The 24,248-nt window shown below is 43.6% G+C and overlaps 1 protein-coding gene across 2 annotated transcripts in view; it reads left to right on the top strand.

Moving 5' to 3' along the window:
* The window catches only part of GTF2H1 (general transcription factor IIH subunit 1), a 38,542-nt gene extending 30,562 nt beyond the window's left edge, over positions 1-7,980 (top strand). The window contains exons 12-16 of one of the 2 annotated variants that reach the window (XM_067749679.1): positions 2,722-2,812; positions 3,292-3,407; positions 4,541-4,633; positions 4,822-4,929; positions 6,983-7,980. In XM_067749679.1, coding sequence (XP_067605780.1) covers positions 2,722-2,812; positions 3,292-3,407; positions 4,541-4,633; positions 4,822-4,929; positions 6,983-7,069 — 495 coding nt within the window. In that variant the 3' untranslated portion in view covers positions 7,070-7,980. The remainder of the gene's footprint in view (positions 1-2,721; positions 2,813-3,291; positions 3,408-4,540; positions 4,634-4,821; positions 4,930-6,982) is intronic. The other variant, XM_067749680.1, reaches the window with a different exon arrangement.
* The last annotated feature ends 16,268 nt before the right edge of the window (positions 7,981-24,248 follow it).

Raw genomic sequence — 24,248 nt, 5'->3', positions numbered from 1 at the left:
GATAAAAACCCTGCAGAAAGTAGGCATAGAGGGAACTTTCCTCAACATAATAAAGGCCATATATGACAAACCCACAGCCAACATCGTCCTCAATGGTGAAAAACTGAAAGCATTTCCACTAAGATCAGGAACAAGACAGGGTTGCCCACTCTCACCACTCTTATTCAACATAGTTTTGGAAGTTTTAGCCACAGCAATCAGAGAAGAAAAGGAAATAAAAGGAATCCAAATCGGAAAAGAAGAAGTAAAGCTGTCACTGTTTGCAGATGACATGATACTATACATACAGAACCCTAAAGATGCTACCAGAAAACTACTAGAGCTAATCAATGAATTTGGTAAAGTAGCAGGATACAAAATTAATTCACAGAAATCTCTGGCATTCCTATACACTAAGGATGAAAAATCTGAAAGTGAAATCAAGAAAACACTCCCATTTACCATTGCAACAAAAAGAATAAAATACCTAGGAATAAACCTACCTAAGGAGACAAAAGACCTGTATGCAGAAAATTATAAGACACTGATGAAAGAAATTAAAAATGATACAAATAGATGGAGAGATATACCATGTTCTTGGATTGGAAGAATCAACATTGTGAAAATGACTCTACTACCCAAAGCAACCTACAGATTCAATGCAATCCCTATGAAACTACCACTGGCATTTTTCACAGAACTAGAACAAAAAATCTCACAATTTGTATGGAAACACAAAAGACCCCGAATAGCCAAAGCAATTTTGAGAACGAAAAATGGAGCTGGAGGAATCAGGCTTCCTGACTTCAGACTATACTACAAAGCTACAGTAATCAAGAGAGTATGGTACTGGCACAAAAACAGAAATATAGATCAATGGAACAGGATAGAAAGCCCAGAGATAAACCCACGCACATATGGTCACCTTATCTTTGACAAAGGAGGCAGAAATGTACAGTGGAGAAAGGACAGCCTATTCAATAAGTGGTGCTGGGAAAACTGGACAGCTACATGTAAAAGTATGAGATTAGATCACTCCCTAACACCATACACAAAAATAAGCTCAAAATGGATTAAAGACCTAAATGTAAGGCCAGAAAGTATCAAACTCTTAGAGGAAAACATAGGCAGAACACTCTATGACATAAATCACAGCAAGATCCTTTTTGACCCACCTCCTAGAGAAATGGAAATAAAAACAAAATTAAACAAATGGGACCTAATGAAACTTAAAAGCTTTTGCGCAGCAAAGGAAACCATAAAGAAGACCAAAAGACAACCCTCAGAATGGGAGAAAATATTTGCAAATGAAGCAACTGACAAAGGATTAATCTCCAAAATTTATAAGCAGCTCATGCAGCTTAATAACAAAAGAACAAACAACCCAATCCAAAAATGGGCAGAAGACCTAAATAGACATTTCTCCAAAGAAGATATACAGAGTGCCAACAAACACATGAAAGAATGCTCAACATCACTAATCATTAGAGAAATGCAAATCAAAACTACAATGAGATATCATCTCACACCAGTCAGAATGGCCATCATCAAAAAATCTAGAAACAATAAATGCTGGAGAGGGTGTGGAGAAAAGGGAACCCTCTTACACTGTTGGTGGGAATGTAAATTGATACAGCCACTGTGGAGAACAGTATGGAGGTTCCTTAAAAAGCTACAAATAGAACTACCATATGACCCAGCAATCCCACTACTGGGCATATACCCTGAGAAAACCATAATTCAAAAAGAGTCATGTACCAAAATGTTCATTGCAGCTCTATTTACAATAGCCCAGAGATGGAAACAACCTAAGTGTCCATCATTGGATGAATGGATAAAGAAGATGTGGCACATATATACAATGGAGTATTACTCAGCCATAAAAAGAGACGAAATTGAGCTATTTGTAATGAGGTGGATAGACCTAGAGTCTGTCATACAGAGTGAAGTAAGTCAGAAAGAGAGAGACAAATACCGTATGCTAACACATATATATGGAATTTAAGAAAAAAAAAATGTCATGAAAAACCTAGGGGTGAAACAGGAATAAAGACACAGACTTACTAGAGAATGGACTTGAGGCTATGGGGAGGGGGTAGGGTAAACGGTGACAAAGCAATAAAGAGGCATGGACATGTATACACTACCAAACGTAAGGTAGATAGCTAGTGGGAAGCAGCCGCATAGCACAGGGAGATCAGCTCGGTGCTGTGTGACCGCCTGGAGGGGTGGGATAGGGAGGGTGGGAGGGAGGGTGACGCAAGCGGGAAGAGATATGGGAACATATGTATATATATAACTGATTCATTTTGTTGTGAAGCTGAAACTAACATACCATTGTAAAGCAATTATGCTCCAATAAAGATGTTTAAAAAAAAAAAAAAAAGAATATAGATATATACATGTACATGTGTAACTGAATCACTGCTGTACACCTGAAACTAGCACAATATTGTAAATCAACTATACTTTAAAAAAGGCAGGGGGGCTTGACTAGACAAAAGTTGTGTATTTTGAAGTACCTGTGGACTTGCCTGGTATTCCTGGAAGATTGGTAGGTATTCTGTTTCTACACATATTGTGTTTCTAGCCTCATGGAAAGTGGTTCACTCTGGTTGCTATAACTTATGTATTTATACAGGAATGAAGACTTAATGGACATTTTGCTATAGAACTGAAATGTTAAGTAAAAAAGATGGCCAGAAAAGAGAGAAACCACTTTTTTGTCTTAATTTCTTTCAGGTTCTCTCAAGCAGTGCTGCCAGTAGTACCATCACAGCACTGTCACCTGGAGGAGCACTGATGCAGGGAGGGACACAGCAAGCCATAAACCGTATGTGCTGGACCTCATGTTGCTGTCCCTTTACCTAAATAACCTCAGAAGAGCAATTTGAGAAGAGTGCTAAGTTTTATTGGTTTCTCTTTGGGACATTTCTGGAATTTTTGTTTTGTTTTTATGCATCCAGATCCTAAAGCATATTTAGACAAGAGTTGATGTTTCAGTATTGTTTTAATATTACAAACAGTGGCACGTTGCTGTGTCACACTAGTAATGTGTGATATTGCTCGTCACACATTTTTTTTCCTCTCCTCCCTCTTAAAGCAAAACCTGAAAATTCCTCCAAAACCCCAAGGAAATTTAAATTCTGTGGTCTTTCAGCCACAAAATCAGTAACTTGTCTCAGAATAGCACATCCTGGTTTAGTATTGGTAGAGTGCGCATTCAGATTTATTCTCTGAGTTGTCATTCTTTCAGAGACCACACACAGGGGAAAATAGCTTTTATCCTATGGACCACTTTTTCTTTTGCAGAGATGGTGCCAAATGATATTCAGTCTGAATTGAAACACCTGTATGTGGCTGTTGGGGAACTTCTACGGCACTTCTGGTCCTGCTTTCCCGTTAATACGCCATTCCTAGAAGAAAAGGTCAGAACCGATTCCAAACACAGCCAGCTGTTGTAGTAGTGTAACTTAGTGAAGTGTTATCTTGAAGTTGGAAAATCGTATTGGATGTTTACTATGTGCCAAACACTACTTTGCATATATTGTTTCATTTAAGCCTCACAGCATCCTGATGGAGTAGGTATTGACACCCATTTTGTATGCAAAGAAACTTGAGATCCAGACCAGTTCCATAACTTATAATCGTGCATCTTAAAAGTTAACTGAATCACTTTGCTATGCACCAGAAACTAACACAACATTGTAAATCAACTATAATTCAATTTAAAAAAAAGGTAGTAATAGCTTTACTATATAGATTGCTCTTACAAACAATCTTTAAGAGAAAGATAAATACCCCATTTAAAATAATAGGCAAAACATTTTTAACAGGCGATTCACTAAAGAATGCAAGTGGCCCAATAAACCTAGGAAATTTTCATACTCAGTATTCAAATAAATTATCTTTAAAGCTACATAAAAAGCGCATTTTTCATCTATAATTTGTAAAAGGATAAAAAACTTAGAATGATCAGTGATGGCCAAGTTGCTAAGAAGAGAGTCCTTTCCTCCACTACAAGTGGAGGAAAGGACTTTTACCTTTTTAAAACACGCTTTGGAAAGGACTTTTACCTTTTTAAAACACGCTTTGACCCAGAAATTCAACATTTAGAAACTTAACCTAAGGAAATAATTAAGAATGAATGTATGCAAATATCGAGCCATAGAGATGTTTCTCTACTACTGTCTGTGTAGAAATGGTCTAAATATCTACCAGAAAGGGATTGGTTAAAGATACATCCATTTTAAATGACGACTTAGTATTTAATGACTTAAAGATGTTCCCGTTAAACCAAGTGGAATTTTAAAACAGTGTATACTGTATATTTTCTACATATGCATTTATACGCATGCACAAAAAACATCAGGAAGGATATGAATTATAAACCAAAAGAATCTGAATATATTCAATATTGCTTCTCTGCCTGGTGGAGCCAGTTAATCTTAAAAAAAAAAAAAGAAGAAGAAAGAAAAAGAAACCTTATGTGTGTTTTTCTCTTGATCCCTGTAGGTTCTTTGAGAGTCTGTAATTCATTATTTCTCTCATCTTTTTTTAGGTAGTGAAAATGAAAAGTAATTTGGAACGATTCCAAGTTACAAAACTCTGCCCATTCCAAGAAAAAATTCGGAGACAGTATTTAAGCACAAATGTAAGGCAACAATTTAATTTTGGCCTAATATTTTTCTCTGTGTAGTAAAATGATGAAATTTACTTTGTTTTCCTGTAAATGAGTATATATGTTGTTTTTTTTCTGTTGCTGGGAATACTGGAGGTTTTTTTAAGGCTGCTTTTTTTTTTTTTTTTTTTAAGAGCATTTATTTATTTTATTTTTGGCAGCATCAGGTCTTAGTTGCAGCACGTGGGATCTTCGTTGAGGCATGCGGGATCTTTCGTTGCGGCGCCGCGGGCTCTTCCTTGCGGTGCGCGGGATTCTCTCTAGTTGTGGTGCGTGGGCTCTGTAGTTGCGGCACACGGGCTTAGTTCCCCGGTGGCATGTGGGATCTTAGTTCCCTGACCATGGATCAAACCTGTGTCCCCTGCATTGTAAGGCGGATTCTTTACCACTGGACCACGAGGGAAGTCCCAGGAATAGTTTTTTAATTGTAAAATGTATCATACATTCAGAAGTGTATAAAATACATTTGCTCTTTTAAATAGTAAAACAAGTATCTGTGTACCCACCAATCATGGTAAAAATAGAACCAGTACCCTGAGTGTCCCTGTCCCACTCTCTCAAGGCTATGACTAACCAGGATTTGTAATAATCACCTACATGCCTTTCTTTATAGATTTACAACCTATATGTATGTTCCTAAGGGTATTTATTTTGAAAACCTGAGTAGCAAGTACAAATGTAGCAATGCAGAGAAAGGTAGAATTGCCATTCTATGAAAGTAAGCTGAACAGTTCCTGGATTATGGTCTGCCTTCAGCTTCCCTGGTTGACAGCAGGGCATGGCAAGTGGGTAAGAAGTGTCACCTTATGCCCAGGATTTTTAGCGTTGTTTTTAATGGAAGGCTAGAACAACCACACAAGATTGTTTCTCTGTGTTAATGCAGGTCTTCTCAGAGGTGACAGGGAAAAAAGTAGTATGTACAAACTTAGAGTTCAGTGTTTCAGTGAGTAGGATAATCAAAACAAGTTTTACAGTTGAAAGTTGAAAAATCTTCATCAGTAATATTTTTAGTAAATTTTTATTCCCTAAACATTCTAAGTGGTTTTTCTTAAAATATAACAACGTTATTTATAATCAGAAAAGAAGCTCGAAGTGTCTTCCCACAGCAGAGCAAGGGTGACAAGTAGATTTCAGTTTATGTGCCTTCTCAATTGACTGTCACTACCTGGAGCACTGTAGTCAACAGGATTCTGAGGCCATGTGCGGCCTTACAGGAGGCTGTGGCATTCATCTCTTCTAACTGGTTCTGTGGAGCCACTGCAGCCTATGGAGCAGTGTAGTTCCCGGACAGAAGTAAATAACATAACACTCCCCCTTGTGCGCGCGCGCACACACACACACACACACACACACATAGTGATAACAGGTGTGGTAAATAAGAGTTTATTTTGTTTTTAACTATCTCAGATTGAATCTAAGTTATTGGCATGCTACAAGGATTTAGAACTTCCTGGTCTCTGTCCCCATACTGCCAAAATTGACTTGCAGACTTTTCATAAGACTTTTACTTCCAACCATGTAAATTACACTCTCCACTTGCGAGGAAACAGATAATCCAAAGACACTCTGCCTTAGGAGTCTTTATCAGCTTAGATCAGTGTGGTCCTGTTGACTTCTAGTTATGTCTGTGACGAGGGTAAAATTGTTTTCTGCTCAAGATACGTAGTCCTGACCTAAGGCATGACATAATACTTGTGTGAAGCTTTGAGACCATTTAGATTTTTCTGTAATCTGCTGAGTTACATTGAAATCCTGAAGTGTTAGACCTGGAAAAGACCCTAGAGAACATAGAAAAGTGCTTCACAAGGTTGCCTGTGCAGCAGAATTAAGTGGAGGAGCTTTTGAAAATCAAAAGATTCCTGGGTCTCATCCCAGACCTGTTGCCTCAGAATCTTCAGGGGAGTGGGGCATTTTTCAAATTTTCTCTAAGTTAGTGTTGATGCTACCCTCTTGATCTTAGTCAAGAGGCTTATGTTTATATCTAGAAATCACCAGTTTAGTTCACCTTTCTCATTTGACAAAAGAAACTAAAGCCTAGAACCCAGGATTTCATGTTGTCCTATGGCTGATTAATGACAGGGCAGACATACAGTGCAGGCAAAGCAGGTGAATTTCCAGCCTCTACTATACCCCACCTTCCCTCTTACCTTTCTATACAAAATGTGTCTGATAACACCTTCACAGAGGGCTTGCATGTTACCTCATTGGAGAAACAGAAAAGAGCTTGGGAACAGCACTGAAGTATGTGCCAGATCTGGATCAGAAGCAGTAACTTCCCCAGCCTTTACCATTGTTGCCTAAGTGTCTTGCTATGTTTTTCAGTTGGTAAGTCACATAGAGGAGATGCTCCAGACAGCTTACAACAAGCTCCACACGTGGCAGTCACGGCGTCTGATGAAGAAAACGTGAAGTGTCCGTGGCTCTCACAGGTTCTGTGAGACTGAGAGAACTGTGACCTGCAGTGACTCTGGAAACCTGGCCTGTCAGACATGCAGGTGATCACACAGAAGTGACAAGAAACATCTGTACCATGCCGACTCGGAGCTGATGCTATTGTACTTGCACATTGAGAACTGAAAAGAAGGGAACTAGGATTAAACTAAAAGCTAGGGAGGTAAATTAAGGCAGAACCAAAATGAGCTAAGTTGCAAATATATATATATATATTTTAAAAAGACACTGTTTACAGCAGTTACTCAGGAACTGCTTTTGATTCACATTAAGCTGCTTTCAGGAATCTAAAAAAAAAAAAACTTTTTAAAAGGGTGCATTGATAAAATCTGAGGATTTTTGGTTTTGTTTTGTTATTGTGTAAATTTTTTTTCCTAAGTTTATGGCACAGGGTACACCTTAAGTATTTCTCCTCCATCTTCCACTTGGATCCTCAAGTTTTGCTGAATTCTAGTTGTACCTTACATCAGCAAGCTAAAGAGAGTACTTTAAAATAAAGCAGAGGGAGACTGTTGCTCAGCCATCCAGAAACAGTTGTAGTCAGAAGACATCATTGGTCCTGTGTTTCCTACGGAAATAAGAAACAATAAATATTGCACTGAATGTTTGTGGTTTGGAGTCCCTAAAAGATAAAGAGGGGACATATTTGCAGAAAGTCGTGTGGGGTTTTTATGCAGAATTTTGTCAGAGGACAATGCGCTGCATGTTTTTCTTTGAGTGCAAATGTACATTGCTAAGATTTTTTTTAAGATGGCATGTGCTTTGAAAAGAAATTGCATTTTTAAGAGTTTAAAAATCTTATGAGTGAGAAATATAAGAAATCTTACTTATTTTCACCTCTTTAGAAAAAATAAAAGATGTTTCTCATATCTCTTTTTCTCCAGTATCTGACTGTTACTGTCCTTGGCGAATTGATAATCATTGCATAGTGACTGCAAAGCCTAAATGCAAAAAAAAAAAAAAAAAAAAAATTTGTTTTTGGAATCTGTGCCATATCTTGTTCCTGATAGTATCAACTCACCGTTTATCTAAGACATTAGATGTCTTATATTAAAAATTACAGAAAAAAGTAAAACTTTTTATAGATACTCTTTTAACTGTAACACATCTTGTGGATTCTCCTTATGTGTGGTACTTACTTGGGTGGGCTGCTCGAGGGCTACTCGTTTTTTTAAGCCATTATACAAGCTGGTTATCTCTCATAAAATGGCTACAACAGGTTTTCAACCTGTTCAGACTTTGAACCAGTAAAAGGAAAGTAGCAACATCATTCTTCTGCTTCAGCCGTCCCATTTCTCCTTCAGATCAGTTTAGTAATGGTGTGTTACACGTCACAGTTTTACAAAGTGCATTTCAAATGAATTATTACCACAACTACTCTATAAGCAATAGCAATCGAGCAGATAGAAAAATGTTTGAAATAGAAGAAAGAGTATGTCTGGGAAAGGCAGACGTAAAGAAATAAAATGCTCTGTTGAGTGCTCTGTTAAAGATTAAGTGATAAATATAATGGAACCTGAAGGAAGAAACCATTGGGGGAATTGGGTGGACTTCACTAAAGAAGTAACATTTTAGCTAAGCCTTGAAGGGTGAACATGGAAGTGCATGATGAGGATGTGAAGACTTTGAAACCCACACACACACGTGTTGGGACAAGAGTGTTTGTTGGATTGGAGAGTTGGAAGTGAAGAGGCTGGGAAAATCAGTTTAATTCAGGTTTCAGATGGCTTTGTAAGGCCAAGATAAGAAATTCAGACCTTACCCATTAGGCATGGGGGACCTGGAGAAAATTTTAAGCACATGAGTTGTTTTTCTGAGGGTATTTTGCTTGTTCTGTTTGTTTTGTTGGATTAAAAGTCCAGCAGTTGGGGATGCCAAAACCTAGAAGGCTTTGGAACAATCCAGACTGGAAACTAGGTCCAAATTAAAGTGGAATTCTGGTAAATAGAAGAGGGAACTGAATAAAGACTTTCGTTACGGTGTATGATTAAGTCTCATAAGGAATGAAGGACTTAAGGGGGATTTCACCAGAGGTAGCTCTCACTTTCAAGTCCAGCTTACATTTGAAATATTTGATCCTTGGAGTCCTTTCAAAATGAACTTTGGCAGCTGTTTAGACCTATTACGGCCCCACCTTCACATTGTGGAAAATGATAGCAGCCGCTGGTGATTGAGAGCTGCGATAAACCAGTACTGTTCCTAGCACCTTCAGAAATGGTTTTGATGTTAAGTAATTTACCCCAGTAAGTGTCAGAGCTTACTCTAAACTGCTAAGCTTCTGCAATCACTGAGATGGGACAAGATGCTTGTGAAGTTGGAAGCTTTTATTCCCCAGCCCAGGCTTCCACTGCATAGTTTTTCCTTTGACTGCCCCGTCAGTCATTCCTGCCTCCAATTCTATTCTGTACTTCTTTTACAGCAAATCACATTATGGGGTTATTTTGCCTAGTGGGTCCCATTAGCCCAAAGGGCTGCAAAATACAATAGTATAGTGAAAGCATGTCATGCCTTAGGAGAATGAGTTTCTCCTAGAAAAACATAAAATCAGTAGTGCTAGTCTACTTTGGACTTAACACTGCAAAATGAGTAGGATACTTTGTGACATCTGCTTCAGTCTGGAAAGCAAGATTGCTTAAACACCTGTAACTTAGGAGGGTAAGCCACTCATCCAGGCTGAGGGTTTAATCCAGAAAGTGATTTCCTATTGGTGCACATATCATCTGGAGCCAACAGTGGCCCTCGTATGGAAAGCTGCCCGTTTTAAACTTAGATTTGCTATTTCCAGTGTCAGAACTTGCATGGGAGTCCTCAGTGCATTACCTCTGCCCTTTCCCAATTTAGCTTCTTCAAGACTCAGCTGTTTTCCCAGTTCCTGAGGCCAGGGGAGTCTTAATTATTTTCAGCTCTTAAACTGTCCAGAGCTGGAGCATTGCCTAGAACCTGGTTCAGGGGTGATCAGCCTTAGTTTGTAGTCCATATCCTCGATTGGGTGTGTATTTAAGTCACAGAAAAGACCTTGGAATTCAAACTTTGTAACCACAGAGCCCTGTTTTCATAGTCTTTTGCAGAATCCCTAATATTTATGACAAACATGGAATTATACCTGTTGAGGTGGAGCCTGCGATCCAGCTCTTTCCACTCCCCCTAACAAAACAGCATGAAAAACCTACACCCTCTCTGGCCATCTGGTAACCTGCTGTGTTTGTTGGGATGAATGATAACAAAAGTAGGCCGAAGGCAGTCCCCTGGCAGTCCAATGGTTAAGAGTTGGTGCTTTCACTGCTGTGGGCCCGGGTTTGATCCTTGGTCAGGGAACTAAGATCCCACAAGCTGTGCGCGCAGCCAATAAATAAATAAATAAAAATGAATTCTCTTTAAAAAGGAAAGTAGGCTGAGGTTGAAGCATAAGATAAACTGGCTTGTATTTATTTATTTATTTATTTATTGGCCGCACAGCACGGCTTGCCGGATCTTAGTTCCCCGACCAGGGATTGAACCTGCATCCCCACTGCAGGGTCTTAACCACTGGACTGCCAGGGAAGTCCCTAAACTGGCTTAAATTTAAAATTTTACTCATCTGTAATCATAGAAATAAATAGCAAGATGGTAGACTTAAACCCAACTTACTAGCAATTGAAACAGACTGAACACTCTAAAAGACAAAGATTGTCAGATTGGATTGAAAAACAAGACTCAACTACATGCTAGTTATAATCACAGAAATGTCCATACCTCACTGGATTTGCCCTCCCCTCATGTCAAATTCAGGTTCACTAGGTATTAGAATTCAAAGACCTTTATTACTCAGATTTATATCTTTCTGGTTCGAGGACCTAAGTGGGGAACAGAGCAGTGAAAAAGGAATGACAAATACAAAATCACTGACCATTAATGTCCATTTTTTAAATTATTACAAAAGTATAATATTTTTAAGGTTTGAATAGTACCGACATATATAAAATAATAGAAGATGTTTCTGTATCCTTACCCCCAAATCTCATTCTCTTGAGGTAGTGCTTAGTGTATTTTCTCCTGGACATTTTTCTATGTGCTTAAAATTATTTTTCTAACCTACAATCTAAGATTTTTCTAGCAAAGAAACACCTGTGCACACATTTATACCCTTTAAGATAAGCCCTGACAATGGGGCTCTTCTCCATAGAGAACCCATTCATGGTCCCATTTCTGTAAGCTAAGTTTTTATGAATTTTGATCTTATCCATTAGTGTGCTACTTCTGGCACCTGGTTATCCATAAGAACAGGCTATGTCTGGCCTGAATGCAAAAATTCCTTGGAATTTTACTTGTACAATCGGATTCTTATCACCCAAGAACATTTAGACCCACAGATATAAAAAGTAGAGAAAAAGTAGTGTTATAACAGGCCCTCCCAGAATTGACTGCAGCCTCAGCAGCAGTAGAGACATGGTGTAGCAGAGCCATTAGAGCACAGTCATTGGACCTACACTGGGTTCAAATCCCAGCTGCGTAGCTCACTAGACGTGTGACTACTTAATCTGTGCCTTGGTTTCTTCTTCATCTGTAAAGTGAGTGTTATAGTACTTAACTGATAGGATTACTGTGAGGATAACAAATAGAGTATATATAGGGCACTTGGAGCAGAGTCCAACACATGACATGTGCTGGGTGAGTGCTGTCCTTAATGCTGATACAGGTTTTCACTGAGCCACACGGTGAAAGGCAGCATCTTCTCGATTTCACTGTTTAGAAATCTAAATGGAAGAAAATTTCCTCAAAGAACAGTAAAGTGCTTACTTTTGTACTTCTACCCCCAAAAAACTGCCCAAATCTAATTTTCATGGCTTATCTTTAATAGATGTATTAATAGTCACGTTTTTGTGGTGCCCTGCATTCTCCCAATTACTTTAAAATATACATATAAAATTGCTTATAACTGATTTCACACTTCAGTTGCAGTATTTATGAAATAAATTCCATTCTTTTGAGAATGTGAGGAGAACATTTCTGTGTTCTTCCCTGGGATGTAAAATATAGGTCAAGAGACAACTGTACGTTAAAAGATACTGTAAATTAGAATCCAAAATACATTTGAAATTAATGTTTCATTTCATATCTTATGTTTGATATTTAGGGAAACTCCCTTTTTTTGGTGAGAAGGGGAAGGGAAGCACATCCTGTTATCTTTTAAGTACTTGCTAAAATTTTTTCGTAAAAATAGAGGTTGGGATCTATGTAGAAAATAAACATGGTTACTGGGGGTAAGCGGGGGAAGGGATAAATTGGGAGATGGGGCTGACATACACATTACTATATATAAAATAGATAACTATTAAGGACCTACTGTATAGCACAGGGAACTCTACTCAATACTCTTAATGGCCTATATGGGGAAAGAATCTAAAAAAGTGGATATATGTATAACTGATTCACTTTGCTGTATACCTGAAACTAACACAACATTGTAAATCAACTATACTCCAATAAAAATTAAGAGAAAAAATAGAGGTTGGGATCAAAGAAAAACAGGTTGAAAATATGCTGAGTTAGCAGGAGAGCAACCTTGAAACTTGATAAAACAGGTGAAGGGGTTTCTCTTCAAAACAAGGTCACTAACAGGCTTCAGGGAGCACATCCCCAGACCTAAACATGGTGATTTGTCATCTGGACAGTTGCATATCGCAAGTATAGCTTAGTTAGGCAAGAAGGAATTTCTTTAAAAACATAATAGTGATCAATTTTCTGTGTTACATGAATAGGTTAGTAAAAATCTAGTAAACGAGAAAGCGCTCAAGCTCTACAGCTGAGCTACCTGGGTTCAAATCCCAACCCTGCCACTTAATAGCTGTGCAATTACTTCATCACTTCATGCCTCAGTTTCCTCACTTTTAAAATGGGCATAATAAGCGTACTTACAGATTTATTGTGAAGGTTAAATAAGCTAATAAATGTAAGTGCTTAGAATACTGCATGGCACAAATTAAGCACTCAATAATTGTTCTTCGTACCATTTATTATTATTTACCTTTACCTGGCTTCAGCTCAAAGCTTATTGACTCAGGCTGGCATAAAATATCAACATTGATAGAGACCAGAGAGTAAGGGAAAAAAACTAATATTTATTAGATCTATTTGCTAGATATTTGCCATGTTATATGTACCTTCTTAATCCTTAGGATTCACTGAACGATTATTTATCAAGCTCCTACTATACATCAGTCTACAGACCCCACCGTATAAAATCTCCGGGTCAGGAAAAGGCACTGTCCTAGATGATGCGTAGAATAGACTGTGCCTTCATGGAACTTAATAAAACTGAGTCTCGGAAAGGTGAAATGACTTGCCTAAATACCCTGACTCCAATTTGAGAGTGGAGAGCTAAGATTCAGGCTCAGCTCTTCAAAGCAAATCTGTGCAGCTGCGAACTATTGACCTTTCTCTCCCTAATCGCCTTACTGTCTCCCCACCCTGCTCAGGCAGGCTGGAACTTTCTTTTCTCCCTGCTCTAAATAATGGAGAAAGGGAGATCTGTGCTATCAGGCCACACACTGACAAGCACATGTGGCTCTGAGGCTGGGAGACTGCTTCATTCTCCTGAAGTGCAGTGACGGACACAGATTCTTGGATTTGAAGCCCTAAGGGAGGGCCACCTGGGCTCCAGCTCTGCTGTTGATGCCTAAGCCTCTATTATGTGCTGGGTCCTCAGAAGAATTCAACGGACCTTCGCTGTCCTGTTTTCTCCTGACATTTTACTTTTTAAAAATTAATTTTGTTTTTTAGCAAAGTTATTCATGCTCATAATTTAAAAAATCAAAAACACTAAAAGATGCATACCAAAACATCAAATCCACCAACTTCCCTCATCACAGAATTAATCACTTTCAACTCTTTTAGCTTATATTTTACCATTCTCAATTTATCAATTTTGTTATTCTCCACTATTATGGTCATTAAGGATTTAGTGTTCTTATCATTACTCCCATTTCCCTCTCTCCAGCCTCCCAATATAGTTCACAGTTTTTTGATGATCAACAGTGCTCACATTTTGATAATGTGAAGATTGTTTGGTGCTTCAGTCAGGGTCCTGGCAGGAAATAAATGGCACCCTCAAATTGGGTGATTTAAGGAGATTAATAAAGGGCAGTTTTCCAAAGTGTAGGCAGAGTAGAGAGAAACCATAAGTTATAGTGCAGTATCCTAGTTACCAGGCCTAGGCCTGATGAGGCGATGGAAAGAAATGGCTACCAGGAGAGAAGAGACCCTGACAGGAGTTAAGGGACACAACCCACCCACAGTCCCACAGGGAGGGCTCCATCTCACTTTCCCTCTCCCCCAGTCTCTGCAGGGAAGGCAGAGGGCATGGAGGCACTGTTCCTGTGTGGTTGCTTCAGGTCAGCCCCTCAGGACCCAGAGCAGGGTGGAGAAGAAGAGAGTGGACCTGCAGGGCAAATAGAAGATATCGAGCATCACAGCCGAGCAGGGTCCTAAGGTTCCCTTAACTTTCTTGACCAACTTTTCTTTCACCACAGTTTCCAGTTGGCTTGATCTTCTAACACTCCTGTGGCCACTTCACTCCAAACTCTGAACAGACTGTAAAACCCCTCAGCTGGCCCTTATATTTGAGCAAGTTATTTAACGTGGATTAGAAGCTCCATGTGCACAGGCAGGTCTGTCGAATAGAGGACGTCCACCGGGGTAAGTGGGGGGAAGCCGCTTTGCCAGCCAGGTCTCTCACATGTCAGTATTTGGGGAACTTTTCTCTGAGACCATTCAGTCTCTCCAGAGAAGGAGCCGCTGTGTCTCTACCTGGGAGTATAAGCCTGGAGACTAGCTTTCTGGGAATTGCCTCAGGAAGGGGGTTCTCTGTCTATAGACATTCTCTTATGCGCCAGTGCCTCTCACCACTTTGCTTGTGTCCTGATTGCATTTCCCCAAAGAGTAAACCCCTTATTTTCAGTGAGGGTGGAGGCAAGAGGCAGTCATTTTGTTGCGCAGGTGGGGAAGGAATCCGGGAATCTCCAGTCTCTTAGATCCCTTGTTTCAGGCCCACACTGTACTCCTATCTTCCATAGAACTTGCTCCCTCCAGCGCCTGAGCCTATCTAGTGCAAATCAGCTTCCATCTCTTCACCACCTCCCTCTGTGGCCACTTAGATTTCACTCTCGTGTTAGTCACACTGATTTCAGCTTTCTAAAATGTGGTTGACAGACCTCAGCTGCGGTTGTCTCCTCTTCCAGTCTCTTGGTCGTTGTGTGATTATATGTTTGTATGTTCTTTTCCCATTATTTTAGTAAGATTTGGGGAAGGAACTGAGATAAACATATGAGTTCAATCTGCCACGTTTAACCAGAGATCCACTAGTGTTGAATCATGGTTATTTTAGTGTCGAGGTGAATGCTCACCATTTCATGACTAAAGACGCCATAAGATGACTGCTCTAAACCGACTGAAAAAAAATGTACAACCTAAAAGTTGAAACTTATGTTTTATTCGGCAGACATACTGAGGACTTAAGCCCGAGAGACAGCCTCTCATATAGCTCTGAAGGATCCTTCAGAAGAGGTAAGGGAGGAGCCAGCATATATAAGAGTTTTGCAAAAACAAACCAGGTAGTTGAACATCAAAAGGTTTCTGCTAATTAAAGAAAAAACAAACATCTCAAGTTAATGAATTTAGCGCTTTTCTCTGTATGGGAAGGTGCAAGAGTCTGGGCTCACTGAAATCATTCCTTTGATATGCACCTCAACTATCTAGGGCCAGCATACTGTTCTTTTCCATCCTGAATCCACTCAGGGTGCACCGTTGGGGGTGACTGCAGTGGCCGATGACTTGATGGCCACAACATCCTTTGTTTACTGATTTGTCAAGCAGCATTCTTTGTCCACAACCCAAACCCCTAGTAGCTATCCTCCGTTCCTTGTCATAGAGCACGCCAAAGTTACTGAGCTCGTGCTTTTTCCCCTGCTGTGTGTGTGAGCATATCACATGATCCCACTGCTAAGCTGTTCACTAGCCCAGTGTTTTCTAAAGTGTGGTTAGCACACCCGCAGGAGGTTGAGTAAATATCAGATGACTGAGAATTTCAAATTTCTAATTGTATAGTTATATATTTTAATGTGTGTGTGTATATATATATATTTAATGTAACTGGCATATCAGGCACATTTTTTTTTTTTTTTTTTTTTTGCGGTACGTGGGCCTCTCACTGTTGTGGCCTCTCCCGCTGCGGAGCACAGGCTCCGGACACGCAGGCTCAGCGGCCATGGCTCACGAGCCCAGCTGCTCCGCGGCATGTGGGATCTTCCTGGACCGGGGCACGAACCCGCGTCCCCTGCATCGGCAGGCGGACTCCCAACCACTGCGCCACCAGGGAAGCCCTCAGGCACATTTTTGCTAGGGATGAAGCTAAGTAAAATAGGGAGTCAATTTAAAGAAGCACGTTGAATAGAGTAGTATGGGTGCTATTCAGGAATGGCAAACATTGTGACAATGACTGATACTTGCTAAACACCAATGCTGCTGAGTTGCAGCTAGCTAGTGCTACATGATCCAGAAAGGAGACTTAAGAAGCACGTTTCTTTCTAAAAAAGCCCTAGCGGGGCTTCCCTGGTGGCACAGTGGTTGAGAGTCCGCCTGCCGATGCAGGGGACGCGGGTTTGTGCCCCGGTCCGGGAAGATCCCACATGCCGCGGAGTGGCTGGGCCCGTGAGCCACGGCCGCTGAGCCTGCGCTTCCGGAGCCTGTGCTCCGCAACAGGAGAGGCCGTAACAGTGAGAGGCCTGCGTACTGCAAAAACAAAAAAAAAACCCTAGGGCCTGTGTTCTTCCCCCAGCTGGAATGGAAACTAAGGATTGTCCAGTGTGGGCATCTCACTGTTTGTTTTTGTGGAATGGACATAGAAATCCTTCGGGCCTGGTTGGAGTTAGCCCGTTGTGAGTTGCAGAGTGTGGGCACTAGAAGAGCAAAGCTGGCCTTTAGAAACTGCCTGCCTCTTTAGAGCTGCATTTCTGCCCCCAGAGAGCCCCCTTCTTTGCACCTTTGCTCCTGCAGCTCTGAGATGCAGGGTGAGCACATGGGAGGGGCTGGTCACTGACAGAGCATTCAGTTCTCAGCCTCAGGGAGGCCTCTCGCTTGTCTCAGAACTGCCCCTGGCACAGCTCCAGTCCAGATGAGGCAGCGCAGGTGGGGAAACAGGTGGTATCAAAGGTCTCTCCCAGCTCCTGGAGGCCATCCCTCTTCTTAGATCAGGGCTCTTGAGAGCTTCCCAGAAGTATCTTCATTTCAACATTCCAGATTGCCCCCCAGCGATCGAAAAGGAAGCTGACATTTATTGGGCACCTACTGGGTGCTGGGTGCTTTACATTTAAACCTCACAGCAACCTATGAAAATGGTATTATCCCCATTCTACAGAGGCCCCATGAGAGGAAGTAATTTGCTCACGTTCTCATAGTGAGTGGTGGAATCAGGAGTCAAACCCAGAGCAGTGTGAGGCCAAAGCAAAGAGCCATACTGAGGGAAAGACGACAGCAGGCCTGTCCCCTGGAAACATGGGCCTCACCCTGCTGCTGTCTGGATATTGCATGGCTGCCTCTCTTTCCAAACTGTGAGAGAAACAAAACCGAAGGAGGCCAGGGTCTCGTGGGCAGGGGCTGCCTTTCTGAATCCATGCAAGGGGCAGAGACCAGCCAGCGTAGGGTGGCCAGAAACAACCATGTACTTTACATCATAAGCTAAGTATGCCATAAAAAACCAGGAAACTTGCAGCCCCTCCCTGACCAGCCCAGCCTTGTATATACAACCAATTTTAGTACTAGGTAATAAAGCATCTTAAAAAAAAAAAAAAAAGGTTGGATAAAGCAGTCATTATGTGCAGGTTCTAGAAGATCCTCACCTGAGGAAGGGGTCAGGCTCAGCCTGGGTGCAGGGCCAGGAAGAATGCTCTGAACCAATTAGAGTCTGAAATAGATAAAACAAACGGTCAGAGCAGTGACCACAAACTTGCTTCTCTCCTCAGTTCATTTCCTGAGATAGGAATATGGTTTATTGAGCTATTTCCTTGTTTTTCCTATTTCAAAGATGCATAAGGCTTAGAAAGTGACTTGCCCAGAAACATACAGGCAGTAGGAGTCATGTCAGGGTTTGAACCTGACTGGCTCCCAAAGCTGAGGTTCCCATGGAGACCCTCTTCCTGAAGGACAGTAAGTTTGGTGCAGCAGAGGAATGCAGTACAGATGGAGGCTCTGCCATCTGCCCCTCCTTGTCCCTTAGGAGACGTGCAGAGTATCTCTCCAAGTGGAGGAGTTTGCAGGGATGTCTGTTTTCTGAAAGGCCTGGACAGAAAGATAGACAGGGCCCTCCTCGGAAAGGGTCAATCTGGGCTTTGTTTTCCCCAACGTCTCTGTCCCAGGACTAACAAAATGGCAGGAAAACAGGCTGACAGGAGCTGTCCAAAATGATCACGCCAGCCCCTGGCGCACCCCTGCTGCTCAGAGCAGTGAGGGAGCAGCCTCCATGGAGCGGTGCCTGGTGTCAACTTCGTTGATTTTCTACTTCATTAGGTCAGTGAGAGGCTGCGGCTTCCACAGAGAGCCCTCTTCAGCGTGGCCTAGCAATTTCCTGAGAGGAACTCCCCGTTGTCCCTGCTGTCACGGGCAGTAGCTGCACCTGGTCTCCCTGCAGAGAACTTGCCCAGATGCCACCTGGCTTTCATGTCTTTGAAGCCTGGCTATAGCACATCTGGCTGTGTGACTTTGGGCAAGTGCCTTCCCCTCCCCAAAACTCAGTTCCTGTTTCTGGAAAACGGGAGTAATGATGTGCCCTACTCCACAGGGCAGTTGTGAAGATTAAACAGTGCTTTTAAAGGGTTTAGTAGGAGTGCTGGGGACATACATATTAAATGTTCAGTAAACCTGGGAGTGATTATTATTGCAATGCTCAGAAAGTCTGCACCCGCGAGGTTTGGTGTCCTAGCACTGACTAGGAAGTACCCTTCAGCATCACAAGTAATTTCAAAATAGCTCAAATCCCAGGCTCGCCCTTTGGCAAAGTGAGAGTGGAGACGACAGTGATGTCCATAGCAGCATTGACCAAGAATTCTCCTTACTCTCAAATCTCCCTTCATCAGTCAGCAGAAGTTAAGGCAACCCTTTTCCAGTCTTCCACCTCCACTGCCTCCAAAATTCCCTTGAGATATTTTCTCTTCCTCTTTATTATACAGATTAACATCCTGTAGGCCCAAATCCTCCCTTCCACTACCAGGCCAAATACACAGTCTTCCCCAACCAGGGACTGATTCTGCATCACAAAAGCCCAAGGCACAAGTTGAGCAAAAACCGAACTCCCCTCAGAGACCGGGAAAAGAAGTTGAACAGGAGAGGGACTGCCCCAGGGCGCAGGGAAGGCTATGAACCTTGCCCGGTCCACTATCCACACAACTGAATTTCAGGCTCCCCCCCGGAGATGCGCACAGAGGGCTGAGAGGAGGAGCGGGTCATACCAGGAGCGGTTCCACTTGGCATTCTGATTTGGTTTTCTCCTGGAAACGGAATCTCTCTGAAGAGGCCGCCCCAGTTCTTGACACTGAGGCAGTGAGTTTTAGCTCCATCTCTGCTCCCGGGGCACCCACCCTACCTTCCCTGTCACTTTGACTCCACACTGATAAACACCCACCCTGGTTAAGAGCCTGCCAGCCCCTCAAATGCCTCAGGGGCCACTTTATGGGGTAGGGGTAACAAGGCCCTGGGATTCTTGCCTAATCCATGGCAAACTATCTCCTGCATCACCAGCACCTCCTCTGCCAGGGAGAGCAAAGTCTAAAGGCAACTAACACACTGTGCAATTTTCAACTTTCACCCATTACCCTAAAGAAGGTTTACCACCAGAGCCTCACAGCCTGCCCTGAGAAATCAATTCCATGTGGGAGGGAGTTGGTGGACTCCAAAGAAGAGCCTTCCTAGCCTGTCCCGTTTCAAGATTTTTCTCAGAGAACTCCTGCTGGGTCTGAAATCTTCCAGGGAAACCCAGCTGGGCTTCCTCCCTAGGCTGTTCCTAAGTTCCAGGCACGACAGTGGGGTGTGATGGGCCCGAATGACACTCAGCCCCACTGGAGTCTGCAAGGGAGCCCTGCCAAGGGTGATCGCTCTGGATCGTCGCCCAAGGCAGGAAGCTGTGGCCCCTGGTTACCATGGAGATCTTGGCACAGGCTGTGCCCATCTATGGCTGCCAGGCAGCCTCCCTTAGGAAATGAGGAAGAGAAATTTGGTTGCTGGAGAACTAGCTCAGCCTGGGAGGAGACTCCGTGACACCATGAGCCTGCAGCCGAGGGGGCTGCAGAGGAGGCTGAGGCCAGGAGCTCTGTGAGAACAGCTCTCTGCTGAAGCGGCCTCCTGCAATCCTGTGGCTTCAGTGGCTGGGGTGTGGCCTCCTGCTGAGCGAGGCCTCTCCGCCAAGCTGCCAGTCCCAAGCCAGGGCTTGTTCGAAGTGGCTCTGGTACAGTGGAAAACCCCAGAAGCCAAGCCGGGAGTAGAACCACACCCACAGTGCCAAGGAAGCAGCCCAGGCTGGTGGAGAAGGCCGTGGTGTCTGGTGCAGGGAAGAAAACGCTAGACTAGTTGGGAGGTTCCTGTTTCTTAGTCACCACCCCTGAAACACTACGGTAGAGTCAGGAGCACTTCCCTTCCCTTCCCTTCCCTTCTCCCAGCCCTACTTCCCCACTGCGCAATGACGTCTGCCCTGCAGGCCAATCGAATTGCTGAGAGGCCCTGCAGTGTAAGCAAAGCAGGGGCAGGTGTGAGGGGCTGATCTCCCTCACTGATTCAGTGGGTAAAGGAGGGCCAAGGCTGTGAGGGCCTCTCCTAGGCTTTCATCCCTTCTGTGGCTAAAACTGGAAGATCAGCTCAGTTAAAATGTCCTTTAAGACAGCCTGACGCTGCAAGTATGTTTGCACAGAGGGCAGAGCTTGGCCCTGCACACATGTGGGCTTTGCCAGGCTAATGGAGCACCAGGAACAGGGAGGCTGGTTAGATTATTAGATAGGGCCCTGAAGCAGCCCTGTGGGCAGATGAGCTGTCTGGACCTTGGGGAGTGTTTTTCACATTTGTCCTTTGATATTCGGAAAGCAAAGGGCTAACTGCTTTCCAGGCTGTGAGGCACCCCAGGAAAGACAGAGGGGCAGAGTAGCATAGGAGAAGAAAAACTAGACCAGGAGTTTGAAATCCACCTGGCTGCTTTCCAGCTATGAGGGGCGTGAAGCAATTACTTTTTTTTTTTTTTTTTGTGGTACGCGGGCCTCTCACCGCTGTAGGCTCTCCTGTTGCGGAGCACAGGCTCCGGACACGCAGGCCCAGCTGCCATGGCCCACGGGCCCAGCCGCTCCGCGGCATGTGGGATCCCCCCGGACGGGGGCATGAACCCACGTCCCCTGCACCGGCAGGCGGACTCTCAACCACTGCGCCACCAGGGAAGCCCCTGCAATTACATTTTTTGAGGTTTGGTAGTCTCACCAGTAAAACAGAGGTCAAAATTCTTGTTCTGCTCTCCTCTCTCGGTTGAGGTGAAAATGCCTTGAGAGAATGGATATGAAACCCCCCCCCCCCACCAAGCTACACATAAAAGAAGGCCCGATGAGCTTTACCCAGCTGCAGGGAAGCCTTCTCCATGTCTGTACCCATCACAGCCTGTGGTCCCTCCTGGGGGTCAAAGGAGCTCTCTTTTGTTCCTCTTAACAGAATCCCAGGCTCCCTTCTGGTACCCTGGAAAAATGAGGTGGGGTACCTTTTCGGGTCAGGGTGCTCTGAGCAGGCTCAAATAATAGGGCAGAGGGCCTCCTTCTCCAGTAGAGCCTGCGTTGTGAGGTGCAGCTAGATGAGTGCCTGTGTACCCCAGTTTAAACAAAAACCTAGGACCCAAATTTCAGTGAGGGGGCCCTGCAGTCAGCAGCTGCACAGCTAAGAAGACTTCCATTCATTTCCCACACCTAGCCCCAGGAAATTACCAATACACTTCCCTGGTGGTATTCATATTTACAATTGGCTTGATCCTCTTGGACTTTTAGAGGAAATTGCCCTTCTTTTTTGAGCTAGGCTTTGGAATGTAATTCTCCATCTGGTGAAGCTTTGAAACATCTACACAGGAATCAAAGAGATGGGTTCCTATTATCAGTAATTCACTTTCAAAGCCCTGTGAGACTGCTTTTTATTAACAATCCAGTACCCACCAGTGCCTTGGGAATTTTGGACCCCGTTTTGGAGCTAATATGGGGACAAGAGAGTGCCAGGCATGGATTTCCTGTTGCCATGGGTGGAGCCAGGAGCCTTGGATGTCTGTCTCCACCCCCACAGTAGCCCCAATCACTTTCCAAAGTAGGGGGCAGCCTTTGCCACTGGGTCCTGAGCAAAACTGGAAAAATGAAGGTGTGTGTGGAGGCTCAACTCCCTAGTTCAGAGCCTCCCGGGATGTTTGAACTGGAAGAGAGAGACCCTCTTATGTTTAGAGGCAGGGATGCTGAGACTACAGAGGGAATGTGACTGCCGTAGTGTCACCCAGAGGCCCATGACAAAGCTGGGGCAAGAACCCCAGGTCAGGGCTGCCTCTTCACCGGGTTGCTCACTCATCTTTGCCAAGCCACCACTGTCACTGTCCTTGCCACCCAACCTGTCAGAGGGAAAGGCTGTCGCAGCTTCCCACAGTCCTCCCCTGCTGTGATTAGATAAGGGACATCTTCTGTTACACTGGGAATTGTCTGGCTTGGAGAGGCCCTGGGACTCCCTCTGCAGCCCTGATACTGGAAGGCCTCAGTTTGGGAGCCCCTTATATTCTGGTGTCAGTCTTTGCCTTGGAACCCATCAATGGGATGGAAGATTGAGGCCTAACTCCCTGCCAGGGAAGGATGGAGAGAAAAGGGCACAGGTCTTATCTCTTTCCTGGGGTAGAATGTGGCTGGAAGGGTAATGCCTTAGTCCGTTCAGGCTGCGATAACAAAATACCATAGACTGGGTGGCTTATGAACAACAGAAATTTATCTCTGATGGTTCTCGAGGCCTGGGAGTCCGAGACCAGGATGCTGGCAGTTTCCAAGTTCATAGACGGCAATCTTTTTGCTGTGTCTTCACATGGCAGAAGGGACAAGGGCTCTCTCTAGGGTCTCTTTTATAAGGACACCAACCCCATTCATGAAGTCTCCACCTTCATGACCTAATCACCTCCTAAGAGCCCCACCTCTAAATATTATACTATTCTATTGGAAATTAGGTTTCAACATATAAATTTTGGCGGGACACAAACATTCAGTATACAGCAAAGGGAGTTTAGGGTTTCTGAGGGGATTGTTAGGGGATCATGTCAGGAATGAACCCTGGAGGGAATGACAGTCTAAGCCAAAAAGGGAAACAGAGGCAGCATCTAGTGCCCGAGGATGAGCCAGCTTGGAGGAGGGGAGAAGGAGTTGGGGGCAGGGAGACATCAGGATAGCAGAAGAGATGGCACCCAGGAGAACTTGGGGTCGGGTTGGAGTCTTCAGCTTCCCCTCCCATCATGCGAGAAGAAGATGCGATTGGGGCGATGACATGAAGCAGTCTCCCAGGGGCAGGCACCTGCTCTCTTCCCGGAGAGAGGAGCCTCTGCTTTGGCACATACGCAGCAGGCCCTGGCCTATCAGGGATGGAGATGGAAGAGGCTCTCTGCATCTTGGACCCTGCACCTTAGGAAAGTCATCAGCTTTGCAACTGTGGAAAAGGCTGTCAGCGAGTGTTCAGAGGTGCCATGGGGACATGTAGGGTGTGTCAGAGAAGAGTATGTTTTGTGCAGAGGTGGTTGGAGCTGTGTGTGTTCTGAAGCTTTCTGTTGTGTAACAATGTCCTTACTCAGGACCCTCCCCCATCACCTTTCAACCACCTTGCTTTCACCCTATCTCTCCCATTTCCCCAAAACTTCAGTGACTTCCACTGTCCACCAAAAACCAAAAACCCAAACCCCCAAATTTCTCAGCCTGGCATTTAAAGCTAAAGATTCACCAGACGTACCTTGAATTTCCTGTCTCCAGGTATTTGGTCTCTGCTTTCTCAACACCTGATCTTCATTAATTGAACTTTTTTTCTGGGCTGAGCTCAGATCCCACCTCTTCCAAGAATGCTTCACCGGTATCCCTGGCCAAAGGACCTC

The sequence above is a fragment of the Pseudorca crassidens genome, chromosome 9 (assembly GCF_039906515.1).
Source record: "Pseudorca crassidens isolate mPseCra1 chromosome 9, mPseCra1.hap1, whole genome shotgun sequence".
In the NCBI taxonomy this organism is placed as follows: domain Eukaryota; kingdom Metazoa; phylum Chordata; class Mammalia; order Artiodactyla; family Delphinidae; genus Pseudorca; species Pseudorca crassidens.
The sequence above is the reverse complement of the archived record's forward strand: the minus strand, read 5'-3'. Positions and strand labels throughout refer to the sequence as shown.